This window comes from Sinocyclocheilus rhinocerous, unplaced genomic scaffold (assembly GCF_001515625.1).
Source record: "Sinocyclocheilus rhinocerous isolate Xijiao unplaced genomic scaffold, SAMN03320098_v1.1 scaffold153, whole genome shotgun sequence".
Classification (NCBI taxonomy): domain Eukaryota; kingdom Metazoa; phylum Chordata; class Actinopteri; order Cypriniformes; family Cyprinidae; genus Sinocyclocheilus; species Sinocyclocheilus rhinocerous.
The window spans coordinates 377,700-395,193 of NW_015660878.1; the positions used below are offsets into that span (position 1 = coordinate 377,700).

Genomic DNA, 17,494 nt, shown 5'->3' on the forward strand with positions numbered 1-17,494 from the left:
GTGCTTCATTTTTTACATCCTAATGGGATTGTTTTAATCGCACTAGCACATTTACTATACTGAGCTAATGCACGTTCAATATCCTCAATTCCAATAAATGGTGGAACATTCGATATATAAACTTTTGTCGTGGGTGTAACAAGCGGTGAAACAGTAACAAAATCGCCACTTACCACAATCCCGTTGTTTACCAGGCGGTTTACTAACTTCTCCTCTTTAACAAAAATCACTACCGCTTTATTCATCCTGGAGGCCGAAGAAATGTTGTCATATCCAACCTCTTCTCCGACCGCCAGTAGTACATCCTCCACTGATACACCCTGAGCAGGTACGCATCGGACTCCATGACGCCGCAAAACAGGTGGTTCTCCCCCCATCAGAAGTGACGCCATTCCGACGCTTCAGCGAACACCACTAATACGTGGTTTCAAAGGTCTAAAATCAGCTTTACAAAATTATGATGTATCAAATCCCCCCTTTTTAAATCCAATTCAAATAAGAAAAAGAAGAGAGAAAAAAGAGACTTTCAAACACCTCTCCGTGAGCACCCTCACCCTCACCTACACCCAAACACTCGCCGCATACAGAGATAGAGAGAGAGAGAGAGAGAGAGAGTGTGTGTGTGTGTGAGAGAGAGAGTGTGTGTGTGTGTGAGAGAGAGAGTCTGACTGGCTGAGCTCAAAGTGCGTATCTGAAGCAGACATGTCCAATTAAAGATACACACATGCTCCAACCTCACTGCTTCTGATGAGACAACAGGGACAAATACGACACAGAACTCATTTTTAATGTCATGTGCGGCAGTGTGTTTATGTGTCGTTTTTTCTGACAGGTTGGTTTGTCTCTGCTGCTTCTGGAGTGAGAGAGAGAAATATCAACAGCTGATTAAGTCAAGGCCCTGCAGCAGCCGAAGCCATTTGCTTTGCAGATTAAACATGGCTATGAGAGAGAGAGAGAGAGAGAGAGAGAGAGAGAGAGAGAGAGAGGACGAAATATAACCCTCAGGCAAAACTTAAACCCCCCAAAAGGGCCACATATCAGTGTCTAAATAAACACATTTAACATATATAAATAAATATTTAACACTTTTTTGGTATCTAATGGACTTTATGTATTATCTTACCTCTTGTGTACAGTTCAGAGAGCGCCCATCATCCACAAGTCTGAGATTTAGTACTACAGGTATGAAGGTGAAAAACACAGCACCTCTCAGGTACAAGAACTTCATGATTCGCCTTTTAACCTACATAAACCTCACTAAAGCTGAATGAATACTCGTTTTAAAACAAGTTTTTAATAGACGACTAAGAGCGACAACGACAAAGAGTACGGTAAACAAGGTGGCGTAGGTGCAGGAAACAGCCGACCTAAAAAAGCTTCCTGGAATTATTGTAATATGCAAAGCAGTGACTCACACCTAGTGTACTTAGGAAACGCTGTCTGATTATGTCGCGTCGCGTCGCGTCGCGTCATGGCTGAAGATGCGAGATTATGCAACGCCAAGGGAACAAGCATAATATGGCAGATGATGAGTGCCAACACGACTTCATACTAGAAAAAGAAAAGATAAATGAATGAATGGATTAATGGATGAATGAATGTTAAAACCCTTGTATAAAAGTAAAGGACCACATTTGTATTAAACCGCGGTACCTTTTTATTTTGTTTGCATAATTTAAATTTAAACGGTGCATTTCCAAACTTTCTCTTTCCACACGAGGGCGCTACTTCCCCATTGTATGTAGGCCTGTTTATCAATCTGTTAAAAATAGTTTGTTTCTAGTTTTCGTATGTAAATATAAGCAAATCAAATTAGAGATATTAGTAGCCTATACAGATATCAGTCCTGATAAATGTGGTAATATAGTAAGGAAACAATATTTATTTGTATGGAAATATACATAGAACTCTAAACAACTCTTGCTTACCTATTATGCCAAAATCCTGAAATTAAAATATTACAATCTTTTTTTCACATTATAACACGTCTGTGCAACACGGAGGCAGCATTTTCTTTATAAACATATACTTTTTTTTTTTTTAAATAAACATTATGTCAAATATAAATGCCACATATTTCTAAAAGGATGCACAGCTATATTATGCAAGCACAGTTAACATTCACTCATATGCTTTTTGTGTATGTATATGTTTCATTCAAACACATTTTAACCTATTGTTCCCAAAACTCTTTAAATATTTTTCACTAAACCATAATTCTTCTTCTTTTTAGACCTCAAACCTGCTGTGCTGAAGAGAAATGAAACAGAGCAGATGAAGATAGAGTGTCTGCTCAGGTGATCTGTAACAGTCACAGTGTCAGTCTCTGTACTGCATACTGCACTAATGAACCAGACCCACAGTACAGATCAGCCAGTTTATGACAGTCTCAAAATCCTCAGATTAACAGTGGCATCACAGAATGAGGGCTACCCACACCTAGCCCAGGTGGCTGGCCGGAGATTAGAGGAATCTAGGGCGCTAACATGTTACATCTTGGGATTTGAAGGGAATTATTTGGATACTTCCATGCAGGTTGGACAAAAGCTTTGACTTTTATTTAAAAAATACTGTCTTTCATCTCATCTATCATTCCGTCACCTTAGAAGTTACAATCAAACTTTTGCAATACTATTAAAAAGGGCTAGAAGCATCTTTAGTCTAAACTTGTGTAACAAATTTATACAGTATGTAGGCTACCATATTTTGAAAATATAAACTCAACAATCTTATCAGAATACCAACAAGTAATCTGAGACTTTCTCTAGGTTCAGTGTTTTACAGTCATTTAATAGTTTATTATGTCGGCTAGGGATGCATTGTCAGAAATTGCACCTTTAAAAACAATCATGTCACATTCATCACTTCTCTGTGTTCAACTGTTATAGTAAATATATGAAAGAACTGTGGCTGAATATTAAAGAAAACAATAAAACGTCTGATTAGGGCTGACAACTCTGTGCTTTGACTGAATGAGATATATAAACAACAGCATGGCGTATATGCCAAGTTGGTCTGAAAATGGAGCAAAGAAATGTCACACACTGGCCAAATCCTTTCTTTCTTATGAGTTTGAAACAAGATTTTTTTGTTGATTGTAGTCGGGGTCAAAGACAATTTGGAAAATTAAGCCGCCAGAAAATTGAATCCGACCAATGACTCACTTTTTTCCAGCAGTGTGTGTCAAAAAGGTCTTAACCGTAACCACGAGAGTAGTGCTTTGATCCTGACACACTTATCCACAATTAAACCAGGACGGCTGAGAACACTTGTCAATGCTAAGATGTAAACCACAAAAACTAAAAAGAAATCCAAGAAAGCTCCACAATAATGGCAAATATATTTCTAGCTCAGGCCATTATCTTAAAAATAAAGGTTCCAATAGGGGGTCTTCATAGTGATACCACTGAAGAACTATTTTAGGTTCTCAAAAGAACCTTTAAGTGAATAGTTCTTTAAATAACCATTTTTTTCTTAGTCTAAAGAACATTTTATTAATCAAAAGAACCCTTTTCCACTATGGAGAACATTTCAGTACAATGGAGGTTCCATGTTAAAAGTTTGTCATTGGAATCATCAATGCCAGCGAAGAACCTTTATTTTTAAGAGTAGCCTATGCTGAACTAATACATTGCACAAAGATGCTAACATAGTGGAGGTGAATCTTCTGAAATAGACAAGAATAGGCCCAGGAACAACATTAAAGTAGGCAAATACTGTAGATATTACCATCTCCTTTTGATAATATAATTTTCTTCAGATGTGTCGGCCACTGATTTCTAGACTTATGTTCCAGTTAAACGTTTTACAGACAATGAAACGTGGAAGGTGTCCGAATCTGAGAAGCTGTGATTGTTCGGTAATGCCAGAAGTGCACTTAGGATGTCACTGGCATTCAGACAAAATGGAAGTTGGCCATACGTGTTCTTCCTTAAGTGCCCTTAAGTGTTCGAAACACTGCCAACAGTGATTTTACCTCTCTGAAGTGTAGATGAAGGATGAAAAATGCAGCTATGATCACTTTTAAATGAACATGCCATGATTTCATTTATCAAAGATAAGGCTTATCATGCGTGATAGATATGATAAATACTAGGAAGAGCTTATTAATAACATAACCTAAACCAGTAGTTTATCTGTGTCTGTATGATAGCACAGTACATAAAACAGAGAATGAACAGTCATTGATCTACAGTTACACGTACTGTACAGTATAGGTCCAAAACATAGTTGAACACTTTTTAAGCCTCACGTATGAATGTCATTGTAGGTACTAGATGACAAAATATTAAACCTTTTATTTTTACCACAATCAACCATTTCATTTCTAAAGCAATGATATTCAAACATTTTAAGTGTCTTATTTTTAAGTTATTCAATAATAACCACCATGTAACATTCTGGGAACGTTATTTTATGGTTACAAAAAATATAACGTAAAAAGAACGCTCCCCTAAAGTTAGTATTTGGTTCCCAAAGTTAGGGAAACGTTCTGTGTTTGCTGGGTTAATACTTTTTATGGCAACTGTATTAACTTTTAGTCACATAATATTATGGAAGCCCGTTTCTATGAAAGCCTGTTTCCGCCACTGAATAAAAAAAAAAAAAAAAAAGGTAATTGCGACTTTTTATTTTACAATTCTGACTTTTTTCACAGAATTGTGAGATATAAACTCGCAATTGCGAGTTATAAAGTCAGAATTGCGAGATATAAAGTCAGAATTCTGACTTTTTTTTCTCAGAATTGCGTGATATAAACTCACAATTGCGAGTTATAAACTCAGAATTGAGCGATATAAAGTCGCAATTCTGAGAAATAAAGTCAGAACTGCGAGATATAAACTCACAATTCTGACTTTTTTTTTCAGAATTGCGAGTTTATATCTCTCAAATATGACTTCTTAACTCGCAATTGCGAGTTTGTATCACGCAATTCTGAGAAAAAAAAATCTGAACTGCGAGTTTGTATCACGCAATTCTGAGAAAAAAAGTCAGAATTGTGAGATAAAAAGTCGCAATTACCTCTTTTATTTTTTATTCAGTGGCTTCCATATAATATACATCGCAATGTTCATAAAAATGTAAAATACGATCAAATGACTTAAAGCAGGACAACATCGTCCACATTTGAGATCAGATCGCTTATCTTATCCGTGTTACTAAACCTGGCACTACTTTCATGTCTCTCGTATCCCTCCGCGTTTGTTTCACACAAACGCAACAGGCGCTATTTTGCGTTTCAGTTATCAGTGTTACTGTAAGTAAGTACTATTTTTTTTCTTAGTGGAATCTTTAGGATGATATACAGGTAAAATTATAAAATAGTTTCATCTTTTAATTAACAAAATTTAATTTCTACGTTTTTATTTATTTGGTGATTAGCTGTGTCATAATTGTAGCCTACATTATTCCACAATAATGTTTATCTTTAGCGTAAAAGGGGATGGAATGATGAGGACTATTATGTAAATTATTTGTTCTCTTGTGCAAGGAAGGACGAAAATTAGTGACTTTTCAGGAGCAAACTAAGGCTTTGAGGGTCTCCAGATTTCTATCAGTGGGCCTACATTCCATTATGCAACCATGCAGGCATATTTCACATATTTGTTTAATCCAAACAAATGAAGAATATTTATCAAATTATCTGATTCAAATTCTTCAATAAAACTCAAAACATAAAACTGTAGTTATGTTTTTTTTTACATAAATGTGAAATAGTGCATGCCAAAATAACACTTTCTATGAAACGCTTAGGTTCAACGCCACTATTATCTCATCCATTTGTTTGCTTGCTCATTTTAGCCTGGAATGGAACAGAATATTATCTTGATGGGTGCGAGTGGGTCGCTATAATCTCTGTACTGTTGCTTCCCCCTGCTGTGCTCTGCTCAGGGCCCGGAGAAGAATGGAGTCCCACAAGGTCTCCTGAAAGTAAACTTTGTGTCCTGAAGGAGACTTGGCAGGGATGGCAGAATTGGATAGGACAGCTCACACTTTAGCTCCAATAACTCTTTGGCCCCTTCAACACACATACTTACATAACCAGCTTACATGATTGGTTTACCTAAATGAAGTTATTTAGAAATCAAAATGCACCTCGACCTCAACAAAGACCTAGTTTCTCCACCAACGGGCATTCAATGAAGTCTCAGCTCAAATATACAGGCTTCCTCTTTTTATGCTGTTATACTCTGCTACATTCCCAGCATACCTGAGCTGGGTTAAACCCACCATAGCAGCCGGGCGAGAGCCACTGCTCCTTATCTCAGTACACATACCTGCAGTCTGGATGTGTGTGTGGCTGTGGCAGTACGCTCCAGTTGCAGCTGGGTCTGAATGGCTGAGGGCTATCTGTGCCATCTCTGCGCTCGCTTCCCGTCAGTGTAGTTTGAAACGCAGCTGGTGCCAAATCTTACCTTTAAACCTGAGTGGCATAAGATGTATAAGAGTTTTATGGTGTCTGTAAATAAAATCAGGTCTGTTAAGATTTCAAGTCAAAATGAAGATGCATTGTAGAACTATGTTGTAGTTTTTATAAGAATATTTAGAAACAATTCAGGCCATTCAACTGGATCAATACTCACATTTAACTGCTAGTGGGTCATGAAAAATAGGTCATAGATTTAGATTTTGTCTGTTCATGAGCAACAGGGGGAAAAAGCAAATAAAAAATAGATATTTTTTATATTTAAAATACATTAATCATATTTTTATGAATTAAATTAATATGTTATGCACTACACACACATGTATATATGCTGTTAAAATACATTTAACATTTATATTTACGGTGTGTGTGTGTGTGTGTATATATATATATATATACAACATCGTTGCTCACATCATACATGTAGAAAGTGATTAAATTACATCAAACAGTGAGTGAAGAGTTTCTTATACTGCACAAACAAATTTTAAATGAACCACAAGAAACATTTGATCTGCGTACATATATTTCACAACCTCAGAGTTGACTTTGACTTGGCAGTTTCGCAAGTCCTCAAGCTGAAATATCACGAAGGTGTTTTTTAAATCTGACATTTAAACATCCTAAGAAGTGATTAAAGAAACATTTAAGGCAAAAAGCAGAGATGTGCAGCTACACACAGATTAGGATATTGTATTTTGCATTGATAAAACTGAACCGATTTTAAATGTTTTCCACCATGACATTAAATGTTGACAATTGACACATTATCTCATTGCCACAATGCAATGTCATTCTCATTTCCATTACGGTAATGAGAAATTATGAGGTAAATATCAAGAAAATATTGTTGCAATGCAAAATGGTTCTAAAACAGGCTTCATTTTCTTGATGCCAAGAAAGTTTTTGTTTTCTTTTGACTTTAGGGTGAAAAATGTCCATGTTCTTGATGTGTTTCATGAGATTCACCCAGTAATGACCGTGTGGCCAAGACAAGGCATCAACAATAAGCAGTGAGGAACTACAGTATATAAACAAATTTGACCCATCTCAAAGGCCAGTCCTGTAGCAATTGTCCAAGTTCATTTTAAACAGATTTCCGTCGTTTTCCGAAGACGTTATTGATGAGTTTGGCCATGGATTTCGAACCGCTAGGACGACGGCGGCGCTCTTTCGCCTTGCCTCCCAGACTGGCATTGCGCACGATCTTAGAGAACATGAGCACCACCTCCTGGTAGTGCTCCGCAGCAGACAACTCGTAAAACTGACAGCGGCCCTCGGACGCCAACTTCTGGCCTTCTTCCCTGTCCACTTCCCGCATGTGGCACAAGTCTTGCTTATTGCCCACCAGGAAAATCACAGAGTCTGTGTCCCTGCTGTCACAAGGGTAAAAACATCACTGAAGATGTTTCACTATTTGCTACTTGCTAAAATATAGCTTTATCAGATATCTAAATTCCTCTGAATGCTATTTTTTTTCCTGTTGATCAGATTAAGATAACTGGCAATGTCTGGCAATGCTTAATTTACTATAGCCAAAGTAAAAGGAGCAGAAAGAACAGCCTGAAATAATGCATAGAAATAATGAATAAACAAATAAATGTCAATGTGAATAGAATAAAAACAGATCAATATTCCACTTATTTCTGCTATAAAGTGAATTTACCTCAAATGCATCTAGGTAATCATTGAAAATTTCTCAATAGCCAAGGCTAAACTAAAAATAGATGTTTTTCATTGAATCTCTGAGTCACCAGCTCATCCGACCATTAGCACTGCCCACATACTCAATTCAACAATCCTCCTCAATGTGAACCACACACACACACACACACGTATATATGCTGTTAAAATACATATATTTTTAACATATTTATATTTATACACACACACACACACACACATACATACATAAAAATGGTATATCAATATGAAATAAGGAAGAGAAAAACTTTAATTTTGTTGTTGTTTTTGTTGGTGTGTTTATTTAATCAAATTTTATGATATTTTGACACAAAGTCACAAATATCCTCCACTGTGAAGTCAAAAGTAACATACAAAAATTGAAAGACATACCATAATTGAATGTTTTTAAGAGCTTTCCAAAAATAGGCACTGGTAAAACATCATCTATTCTACTGTAATATAATGAATTTTAAGAAATATTTATGTTGCTTGCAAAAATCAGTTAATAATAATTCATAAATAAATGAAAATTACATCACTGCTAATTTTAGTTGGCCGTGCCAACAAGCCAAACTTTGACCTCTCGTGTCTGACAAGGTCTCACCTGCTTTTAGGTATAGTTTATGAACAACCACCTAAACCAGTGTGACACTGACACTACTAATCCTAAATAACCAGTTTCATCCAGCTAGAAACCGTGTTAAGCCAGCTTGAAAGCCATGTGAACTTTGAAGCATGTTAGCGTCATTACTCTATAAATTTAACAGCACTATACAGTGAAAGAATCTGTAATCTCGCGGTGTATTCCCGACCACGCTCTCCATCTTCTTATTGTCATGTGAGCATGCAGAAAGTGCGTATTCTTGTCTCCACTTTGCGTTCCATACATGTGCGCTAATGTGATATGTCTTAAACAAATCACCCTCCCACTGAACTTAACATATATCAGCTTCTCATGCCGCCAATGCAACATACATAAATGCATTGAATGTGGGTCAATAAAAGTTTACAACAAAGTCCAATCTTTTTGATGTGGAGGACAAAATCTGTTGCCCCATTCATCCAGACAGAATGGGATGCATTTAAAAACACAGTGCAAAGATTAACACTATAACATCAGTATTACAACACACTGGACTCAAGCCTCGGGCAGAAATGAATCAAAGAATAATTTTCGCCTGTGCTAATCAGATCCATATGTTAGGCCTTTATTCTGCTGGCCTCATCAAAGAGATTCCAGCCTGCTGCTGCAAGGCAATCCCTTGGCTCAGTTATGAATTAGCTTTCAGCTATTATGGTTTATGGTGTGCATGGCACTTTCTTTCCATCTCCTTCTCAGGCAACGGCTTGTTTTTGTAAGAGCACACGCAAGGTGCAGTGACGGTGGAAATGAAAACACAATTTCACGTCTCTCTTTACATTAGCAGTCCAGAAGTGTACGAGTTCCCACAGCCAAATCACCTCAGACTGAATTCCAGCGGATGTGCTGTTAATTAACGGCTAATCAGTCCTAGCTTTCATTAGCATGGCTTGTGTACACACGTTAATGAGATACTGATTACATGCGAGTGATTACCGAGCATAGGAATGATTCAATATTCAAATTTTTACTTTGCATTAGCATCAAAACTATTCTTAAAAAAGTACCACAAATACGCATTGATACTCCTGCTTGTGGAGCAAGTCATGATCTCAAAGAAGTTTTTAACAAATTTGAGTTACCCCACTCTATAAGCAGGTCAATATTTTATACACAATATGTTACGAATTCAGTGTGTGTTAAATGGGTGGTTACATGCAATGGACGAACAAAAGTGTTGTATAGTCCTAGTTTTGTTCAGTTCAACAATATTAAGGTGCACTAATTAATTAAAATGTTGAAGAAATTAACGTTACTTTTTGTTTCAGATGTTGTACACTTACATGAGATATTTGTAGCATAATAAAAGCTGCTTTATTTTACCTGAAGCAGGTCGCCTTATGGGGGCAGCCATTTTTAGATCACATGACCAGCTGAATACTGCTATCTTTATTTCGGTAACACTCCTGTTATTAAAAAACAAATGTAAATAAGTATAAAATATTATGAACAAATAAAAAATACAGAGTACTCCTTTTATTTACTGATTCAACCTAACTATAGTAGGTTATGGCAATTATAACTAGTGATATATAACTAATAGGCTATAGCCTAATTAGGCTAAGTGCAGTAACAACAGAACATCTTCACTTTTTTTTTTTAAAAGTGTAATTTAATAAGAAACATAGATGGCACAGGAATGAACCCCATCTTGAAGATGATGTGATATCTTATAATTAAACATTTAAGGTCCGTTCACACCAACGACAATAACTATAACGATAACAACATTATTTTAAAAATCTATCTGAGGGATCTAGAGATCACAGCTATAACGATAATGACAGAGGCATCGCTGGAATCACAGCTAATAAACAATAAAAACATTAACATCCCATCAGAATCCAAAGAGTTTTATCGTTCATGTGATGAACGACCCTTTAAGATTGTACTTTGATGATTCATTTAGAAGCACTGAGAGGGAAATGTGAGAATCACTTTTATATCAGCACACCTGCTGCCAGCGAGTCGTCCTCTGTAGAGGTAAAAGACAGTACTTCCATCTGTGATGGATGGGTACACGGTCTGTTGCAGTTAGGTAATTTTGCGTGCCGACCCGGACTGTGATTTGTGTTGGTCAGGTGTTGAGGATCGGCTGAAGATCCAGCGTTTGCCAAGAATACCTGAAGCGGGATCAACGGCAAATCTCTCATAAGCGGTCGCTTGCTTTCCAGCAACACCTCTTTCTTTTGATTCTTCTGCTGCTCATCCTTCCGCATGTAAACACACACCACCCATCCACTCCATGGCCTCTCCTCCACCTGTAGCCTACCAGCTGCTTTACTGGGTGAATGAAGATACGAGAACATGGCGTGGCAAACGTTATTCATAATGTCACGAATTTAAAAGAGCTTAAGGCGGGAGGATAAGCTTGAGTTATGACAGCAGGTTTCTTTTCTTTTCTCCTTGTTGACAGTACAACAAAGTAAAAACAGAGTATTAAGATGACTTAAAAAGAGCTGCATAGTTAGATCTGAAAGCTGCGATTAACAAAGCAAAACCGAGGTGAGTTGATGCAATTCTTATCACATGTGACGGTTTATGATGATGAAAAATTCCTGTCAAACATACATAGTCCTAACCTGACCCATTACTTCAAAAAGTGAATACAGTGTTAAATTAGCTATTTAAATTAATATTATTAAGCTAGTATATACAAAATCAGGAGTTAAAAAGCACCTGCAAATGTTTCAATACAGCAGGCATTTTTAAATTTAAGGGTAATGTGAGGGATTTCTGCACAACTAGTGACAGGAAGCAGAATGGTGTAAATAAAGACTTACAAACTAATTTTAAACACTTCCCTCATCAACCTTTGTTTGGATAAGCAGGTTCCCTCAGCCCAACTTGCACTATTGCCTGTAAGTTGGGCCAAACTGAGCCACTCAAACAAACAGATTGCAATTCCCTTTGGCGTCACTAGAGGCGCTAAAATGGCATCCATCTGCTGGATAAATTTGACTCTGAAGGCCATTTTCAAACCAAAACTGCTCAAAACTGGCCAATTGAAAGGGCCCTTCGAAAGTAAGGATTTTGAAACAAACAACAGATGAACACTACAAGTCTAACACAAACTGTAACACTAAATTCTGATTGTTTGACAGGCCCAACAAAGCTGTCCGACAAAATAACGATAAGTTGAAAAACATGTTTAGATATTAATAGGAAGAAAGAACCATGGTTCATCTCCCCAAAAGAAGAGGGAGTTTGCAAAACATGAGCTAAAAGTGAAATTCCCAGCATGTTTAGCTGTTCAAGAGTGTTTATCCAGGAATCAATATGTGATGACAAGACCCTCATAAGCAAAACACCTTGCGTTTGTTTCATATCTCCTTTTGAATCAATGCTGTACAAACAGCCATCTGCTCCTCTCCCCGATGTTGATAAAGGGGTTTCTCGTTTAAGCTTCTGCAGGTATGAGAACTAGAGAGACCCAATCCACAGTCTGGCACTCAAATATTACTCGGCATAACTTGCTGTTGTTGGAAACCGTCATGCTGGATGTTGGCCAGACGTCCAAAGGGTCAACGAAAGACATGAATAGCTTGTCTTTGCCTTGTCTTTCTCCAAAACAATGAGTTTTGACCTTCCATTGCCAGTGTGAGGAATGAACCAGAAGCAACATCAACTGCTATTTTATACCATCAATTTACTACTTTTTTGTAGTTTTAATAGTAAAAGTAAATAGTAGTGTGCAAGCATTCCATTAAAAAAGTAATTTGCAGTTTGTACAATATATCATGTACTATGCATCTGGTAATTTGTAGAACAAATTAGAACCAACTAAATGACTCGTCGTACATTTTATTGGCGCTTTCCAAAACCTCAGTCTGTTCGTCATTACCTCTTCACTGTAATGTCAACTTGCTACCTGAAGCAATTCTGTTGCGTAACATTAAAGATAATGCCATTCTGGTGAACATTTCAGAAAAACTATTCAATACTGCATACCTATCACTTATTTTCTGGTCAGGCCAGTTGTTTCCCAATTTTGACTAAACAAATACCTTTAGATGTCCATTCCTACAAAAACGAAAAGATGCGTGGTCAAAACAGTCGCATTTTAATGGACAGATGTTTTTATTTTACAGGAATATGAAGATATTTCAAAACCCATAAATGTCATGACACCGCAGCAGACAACTCGTAAAACTGACAGCGGCCCTCGGACGCCAACTTCTGGCCTTCTTCCCTGTCCACTTCCCGCATGTGGCACAAGTCTTGCTTATTGCCCACCAGGAAAATCACAGAGTCTGTGTCCCTGCTGTCACAAGGGTAAAAACATCACTGAAGATGTTTCACTATTTGCTACTTGCTAAAATATAGCTTTATCAGATATCTAAATTCCTCTGAATGCTATTTTTTTTCCTGTTGATCAGATTAAGATAACTGGCAATGTCTGGCAATGCTTAATTTACTATAACCAAAGTAAAAGGAGCAGAAAGAACAGCCTGAAATAATGCATAGAAATAATGAATAAACAAATAAATGTCAATGTGAATAGAATAAAAACAGATCAATATTCCACTTATTTCTGCTATAAAGTGAATTTCTCAAATGCATCTACTTAATCATTGAAAATTTCTCAATAGCCAAGGCTAAACTAAAAATAGATGTTTTTCATTGAATCTCTGAGTCACCAGCTCATCCGCCCATTAGCACTGCCCACATACTCAATTCAACAATCCTCCTCAATGTGAACAGAAGCTGGTGAATTATGGACACCCACATAAGAGCAACACTCATATATGGACAGAAATAGGCTCATCTTCTGCTGCCTGAGGGTGTTGTTGTGAACAGCATGCACTCAGAGTGGCCACTACCTTTTAGATCCTCCCAGGTGAAGCTCTCGGATCAGGTGCACTATGGCTTTGGCCGTGAGGAACGAGGAACGATCGCTGATGTCGTAAACGACCACAAAGCCATCAGCCCAGTGGATCTGCTCATTGAGTGTGGACTTCCCCTGGCATGGCTGCACAAAGAAATCACACATCCAAATATGTTTTACAAAACGAATATAGTCCATAATCCATAATAATGCTTCCTCCAGTAAAAAAAAAATATTTCCCCTGTTGTCCTCTCACATCAAAATCCCCGGTATATTTCTTTAAAACTGTTTTGGAATGTTTTTGCTTTTAAACTGTACTTGATCTGTGCATATTTCTAACCTGATTCAGAAAAGACAACTTTTTCACAGGAGTTTGCAATATTATAGATAAGAGGCTACGCTTTGAAGTTAAAAAGAGTCTTGATGACGGATTTGTTTCTTACAAACATGCAGCTTTTCACTTCACGAGACATTAATTGATGGACTGGGGTGGTACTGTGCATTATTGCGGTGTTTTTATCAGCTGTTTGAACTCTCATTCTGACGGCACCCATTCACTGCAGTGGATCCACTGGTGAATGAGTTTTGACCTTCCATTGCCAGTGTGAGGAATGAACCAGAAGCAACATCAACTGATATTTTATACCATCAATTTACTACTTTTTTGTAGTTTTAATAGTAAAAGTAAATAGTAGTGTGCAAGCATTCCATTAAAAAAGTAATTTGCAGTTTGTACAATATATCATGTACTATGCATCTGGTAATTTGTAGAACAAATTAGAACCAACTAAATGACTCGTCGTACATTTTATTGGCGCTTTCCAAAACCTCAGTCTGTTCGTCATTACCTCTTCACTGTAATGTCAACTTGCTACCTGAAGCAATTCTGTTGCGTAACATTAAAGATAATGCCATTCTGGTGAACATTTCAGAAAAACTATTCAATACTGCATACCTATCACTTATTTTCTGGTCAGGCCAGTTGTTTTCTGTTCCAATGAAGAAACAAACTCATCTACATCTTGGATTACAAGGTGGGTACATTTTCAGCAAATGTTCAATTTTGGGCGAACTATTCCTTTAAATCCTCCAAAAATTGGCCCCATGCTGTTTTTAAAGAAAACCAGGGACAAGACCAAATCATTTTTCCTAGTAATCTACATTTATGCCACAAATACTGTCGATAAAGCTTAGCTTATATTAAACCAGCAATATGATTAAATGGGATTGTGAGGAAAATCAGGATAATCAACTGGACCCCCAAGAGGCACAGATGGTATCCAATCACATAATGGACAACAGATTGATAAAATAATTGGATTTTATCCAAGAGGAAAACACACTCATCCTCCCAGACTGTATTTAACTCATTTTAACCATATTAATAATATATATATATATATATATATATTAGGCTCAGGAAGGAAAAAAAAAGTATTTTAAAATACACACTTCATCTCTTATTACCTCACGCCATTCCTACAAAAACGAAAAGATGCGTGGTCAAAACAGTTGCATTTTAATGGACAGATGTTTTTATTTTACAGGAATATGAAGATATTTCAAAACCCATAAATGTCATGACACATCGTTGCTCACATCATACATGTAGAAAGTGATTAAATTACATCAAACAGTAAAAGTATTTTAAAATACACACTTCATCTCTTATTACCTCACTCTTGTGTGGTTATATAAGGGTTATTTCCAAATAATAATATAAGTGTTCAGGGCTAATATAGCCTTACAGTCCTGAGCAGGGCTGACTGGTGCATTATATACGGCTAGCTGTGTCTGGAGCTTGCGGAAAGATTATATAAGGCAGCGAGACCCACAACTCTGCAATACTCATTAACGCCAGTAAAACAGATGATACTGGCTTTTTTTCTGGATACACACTAATAGTTAGTAAGTTAACCCTTTTTGCTTTTGATGATGCCAAGGTCTATGGAAAATGTCTAAACTAGTCAAGTCTATGAATTGGGCTGCTTACAGTAAAATCCGTATACATATACAACACACACAAGCAATGAAATTCAGTCTACATGTATAAACAGGCAAAGGTTAAGCAATCTTAAAGAAAGATCACTGGAATATGCAGTTAGTCATGTTCACTTTAGCACACTAAACCATATGGTGCTTTATGAAGGCACTGCCTTGATTACTACTACAGTAGTATAATTACAGTTGCATATTACCCACATACCTGAGAACATGGGTCATACAGTTCGAGATTAAGCTGTCTTCCATCAATAGACATGCGCTTTCTGTAGATGCACTCTGTAAAGGCAAGAACAGATCACATCAGATACAAAAGATTCCTGCGCATACAGTAAACTGCTGTGATTCACTGCCACGCTGTGTAGCCTACTTGGCACTGCACCCATTAGTGCCATTGCCCTTGTAGAGCAGTGCTGGGTTGTCTCACAAACATCCAGATATAAAAACAGGCAGTCAAAATTACACAAAATACCACAAAAGCAGATTATTGAACTTTTCAGTGACTGATTTTGCAAACATTTGGTGACACCCACCATATAGGCTACCTCATCAGTCCTGCACACTTCTCCAACCCTATAAATAGACCCTCTCTGAACAACAGTAGTCTAAATGCAGCAATATGAAAACAATATCACAAATAGCCTACCTGATGATGATGCATATTCTCCAATAAATCGCCTGGTTAGAAATCGAACAATAAGTGCTGTAAACGTAGAGAAGACAACAAAATATGAAGCATATTCTTTTTGTAATTTGCACTGCATTGTGCAAATTGTGTTTAACACACACACACACACACTTAGATATAATGTATAAAAATAGACATACCTGATTTCCCGACACCCTCGGATCCCAGAACTGCAACTTTTATGTCATTCATTATGATTCGTAGAAACGCTTCAATTTCGCGAAGGAATGAAACTCAAACGCGTCGACTGTGTTTAACGCACGCTCCACATTTCAGTCACTGTGCGGGACGCTTTTAAAAACAGTGGCGACTGAACGCAAGAATGGACTGATGCATCCTCTGGCAGGCCAGTTGTTTCCCAATTTTGACTAAACAAATACCTTTAGATGTCCATTCCTACAAAAACGAAAAGATGCGTGGTCAAAACAGTCGCATTTTAATGGACAGATGTTTTTATTTTACAGGAATATGAAGATATTTCAAAACCCATAAATGTCATGACACGTCGTTGCTCACATCATACATGTAGAAAGTGATTAAATTACATCAAACAGTGAGTGTCATTGAATCTCTGAGTCACCAGCTCATCCGCCCATTAGCACTGCCCACATACTCAATTCAACAATCCTCCTCAATGTGAACCGAAGCTGGTGAATTATAGACACCCACATAAGAGCAACACTCATATATGGACAGAAATAGACATCTTCTGCTGCCTGAGGGTGTTGTTGTGAACAGCATGCACTCAGAGTGGCCACTACCTTTTAGATCCTCCCAGGTGAAGCTCTCGGATCAGGTGCACTATGGCTTTGGCCGTGAGGAAGGAGGAACGATCGCTGATGTCGTCACAAACATCCAGATATAAAAACAGGCAGTCAAAATTACACAAAATACCACAAAAGCAGATTATTGAACTTTTCAGTGACTGATTTTGCAAACATTTGGTGACACCCACCATATAGGCTACCTCATCAGTCCTGCACACTTCTCCAACCCTATAAATAGACCCTCTCTGAACAACAGTAGTCTAAATGCAGCAATATGAAAACAATATCACAAATAGCCTACCTGATGATGATGCATATTCTCCAATAAATCGCCTGGTTAGAAATCGAACAATAAGTGCTGTAAACGTAGAGAAGACAACAAAATATGAAGCATATTCTTTTTGTAATTTGCACTGCATTGTGCAAATTGTGTTTAACACACACACACACACACTTA

At 37.3% G+C, this 17,494-nt stretch overlaps 2 protein-coding genes across 4 annotated transcripts in view; both read right to left on the reverse strand.

Moving 5' to 3' along the window:
• LOC107725575 (interleukin-17 receptor A-like) overlaps positions 1–1,496 on the reverse strand; it is a 13,630-nt gene extending 12,134 nt beyond the window's left edge. The window contains exon 1 of one of the 3 annotated variants that reach the window (XM_016534873.1): positions 1,124–1,496. In XM_016534873.1, the coding sequence (XP_016390359.1) occupies positions 1,124–1,228 (105 nt within the window). In that variant the 5' untranslated portion in view covers positions 1,229–1,496. Of the gene's footprint in view, positions 1–173; positions 610–1,123 lie in introns of those variants that run through there. The other 2 variants (XM_016534871.1, XM_016534872.1) reach the window with 2 other exon arrangements.
• A 5,340-nt stretch (positions 1,497–6,836) lies between these two features.
• On the reverse strand, positions 6,837–16,597 carry LOC107725578 (ras-related and estrogen-regulated growth inhibitor-like protein). Its single transcript, XM_016534876.1, has 5 exons — positions 16,411–16,597; positions 16,229–16,285; positions 15,788–15,861; positions 13,577–13,725; positions 6,837–7,800 (listed from the first exon to the last, which is right to left on the reverse strand). The coding sequence occupies exons 1-5, from the start codon at positions 16,460–16,462 to the stop codon at positions 7,515–7,517; spliced, it is 618 nt and encodes a 205-aa protein (XP_016390362.1). The 5' UTR covers positions 16,463–16,597; the 3' UTR covers positions 6,837–7,514.
• Positions 16,598–17,494: the final 897 nt, after the last annotated feature.

Bases quoted from the DNA above. Each gene is read 5' to 3' on its own strand.
- LOC107725578 (XM_016534876.1), bottom strand. From the start codon at position 16,462: ATGAATGACATAAAAGTTGCAGTTCTGGGATCCGAGGGTGTCGGGAAA. The intron at 16,286-16,410 runs GTATGTCTATTT...CTACGTTTACAG, and splicing joins CGAGGGTGTCGGGAAATCAG to CACTTATTGTTCGATTTCTA. The intron at 13,726-15,787 runs GTATGTGGGTAA...TTCTTTGTGCAG, and splicing joins TGTATGACCCATGTTCTCAG to CCATGCCAGGGGAAGTCCAC.